At 44.2% G+C, this 2,251-nt stretch overlaps 1 protein-coding gene across 1 annotated transcript; it reads left to right on the forward strand.

Moving 5' to 3' along the window:
* Positions 1 to 1,133: 1,133 nt before the first annotated feature.
* Positions 1,134 to 2,036, forward strand: LOC128615851 (uncharacterized protein F54H12.2-like). The gene has a single exon (XM_053638207.1). The coding sequence runs from the start codon at positions 1,134 to 1,136 to the stop codon at positions 2,034 to 2,036; it is 903 nt and encodes a 300-aa protein (XP_053494182.1).
* Positions 2,037 to 2,251: the final 215 nt, after the last annotated feature.

Raw genomic sequence — 2,251 nt, forward strand, 5'->3', positions numbered from 1 at the left:
AGAACGTGGGGGATTTCTACGTGCCGCTACTGAGATGTGTACATATAGAGGGGGAGAACCACAAGAATGTTAGTGTTAGATACGACACCCCACACTACGTATCGGTTAATAAATCATCCGTCAGTGAGATAACCATACAGGTGAAAGACAATAAAAATCGAGACGTGCGCTTCAGTTACGGGAAGGTGTGTGCCAAGCTGCATTTTAGGCCTGTGAAACAATTTGTTTAAAAAATAATCATAATGGCATATTTCAACAATCACCACACAGACCCTTTGCGTTATGTCCAATATTACCAGAATCAAGCGGGGAATGGGCTCCCCGGTTATGCAGGGGGCGGAGTTATGTACGGAGCCGGGTTAGGGGGTGTGTTTAGAGGTCTCTTTAGAATGGCCATTCCTTTGCTAAAACGCGGTTTTAGCATAGCCAAACCACATCTTAAATCAGCAGCAAAAAACATACTAAGCGATGTTGTTAGCAATACATTATCGCATACGTTTAATAATAATAACAACAACAATAATAACACTCAAGATGGATCCGGACTAATGGTGATGGCTCGCAGTAGAACATCTAAACCGCCAGGGACTCGGAGGAGTGGCCAAACGACGAAGAAAAGAAAACATAACACCAAGAAATCATCAGTTGTAAAACGCAAGCACAAGAAGACGCCAACCAGCTCTACAGCAAAAAGACCAAAGACCTGTGTTAAAACAATATTTTAGACCATGTCTTTACTACACAATATGTCAGAAGAATGTTTAAAAACCGAGCTGGACCTATTCACAGTACCATTAACACAGACCGTTATTGAAAAAAATACATATATAGAAGTACCACCGTTGTCAGCAATATCAGAAACATCGCCTCTGGAGTTTTTTATAGCGGGGACTGGAGAGGATTATGTGGACCTAAACAACACCCTGGTTTTTTTGCGTCTCAAAATCACTAACGCAGACGGCACAGACATAGCAGACGGAGCCCCCGTGGGGCTTATTAACTATGCCGGATCTACGATATTTTCACAAGTGGACGTGTCGCTTGGAGACCGTCTCATATCACAAAGTTCCAACACATATCCTTATCGATGCATAATAGAGTGTCTCACCAATTATGGAAAAGACGCTCTTGAAATGCTGTTCTCAGCAGGGCTCTTTTACAAAGACACGGCCGGTCACATGGACGTAACGGACCCCGCTGATGGTAATAGAGGTTTGACCAAACGAGCTGCATTTACCAACGCCAGCAACGTTGTTGAACTACTGGCCCCCATTCACAGTGACATATTCTTTCAAGAAAAACTAATGCTTAACGGCGTGGACATTAAAATTCGCATGACGAGGGTGAAAGATGAATTCTGTTTGATGAGGAACGACGCTGTGGCCTATAAACTAAACATCTTGTCAGCTTCACTGTTTGTGAAAAAAGTGTCGGTATCACCAGGTGTGAGATTGGGGCACGCGCAAGCATTGCTCTCGACGCCAGCCAAATACCCCATCGACAGGGTGTGTGTGAAAAACTTCTCAATCCCTGTAGGCTCACGTGTTTGTAATCAAGAAAACTTGTTCTTAGGAACTCTACCAAAATCCGTTGTTCTGGCTATGGTTGATAATGATGCGTTTACAGGCTCGTATGATAAAAATCCGTTCGCCTTTAAAAACTATGACCTAGAATTTTTGGCAGTTTATCTGGACGGCCAACAGCACCCCGCTAAACCTCTGCAGCCTGAATATGGAAGTGGCTCTGCGGTACGCGAATTTTACCAGTTAGCGCTGGCTTCTGGAAAGCATCTTAAAAATCAACCTCTAGCTATTGATAGGGAGGATTTTCTGCATGGGTATACCCTTTATGCGTTTAATCTCACGCCGGACGAAGGCTGCAGTCAACACGTGTCGCTTATCAAGTCTGGGAACATTAGGCTAGAAGCACGTTTTAGACAACCTCTACCCCGAACGATCAACTTAATCGTTTATGCCATATTTGACAGCATCATCGAGGTGTCAAATCGCAGACAGATCCTGGTTGATTACTATTAATAGGCAGAATGGACACCATCCAGCTTACGGCAATAATGGATAAGATCTCGTGTAACACCCATTTTCTCGGCGTACTACCGTGTGACCACCTACCAAAAGCCCCCTTGAGAAAATTACCATCCATGGTGATAATCAACACGCATCCTTCAGGACTCCCGGGTGAACACTGGCTAGCCATCTACATAAACGAGGTCGGCGTGGGTTGTTTTTTCGAC

This window comes from Ictalurus furcatus, chromosome 1, assembly GCF_023375685.1.
Source record: "Ictalurus furcatus strain D&B chromosome 1, Billie_1.0, whole genome shotgun sequence".
Taxonomy (NCBI): Eukaryota; Metazoa; Chordata; class Actinopteri; order Siluriformes; family Ictaluridae; genus Ictalurus; species Ictalurus furcatus.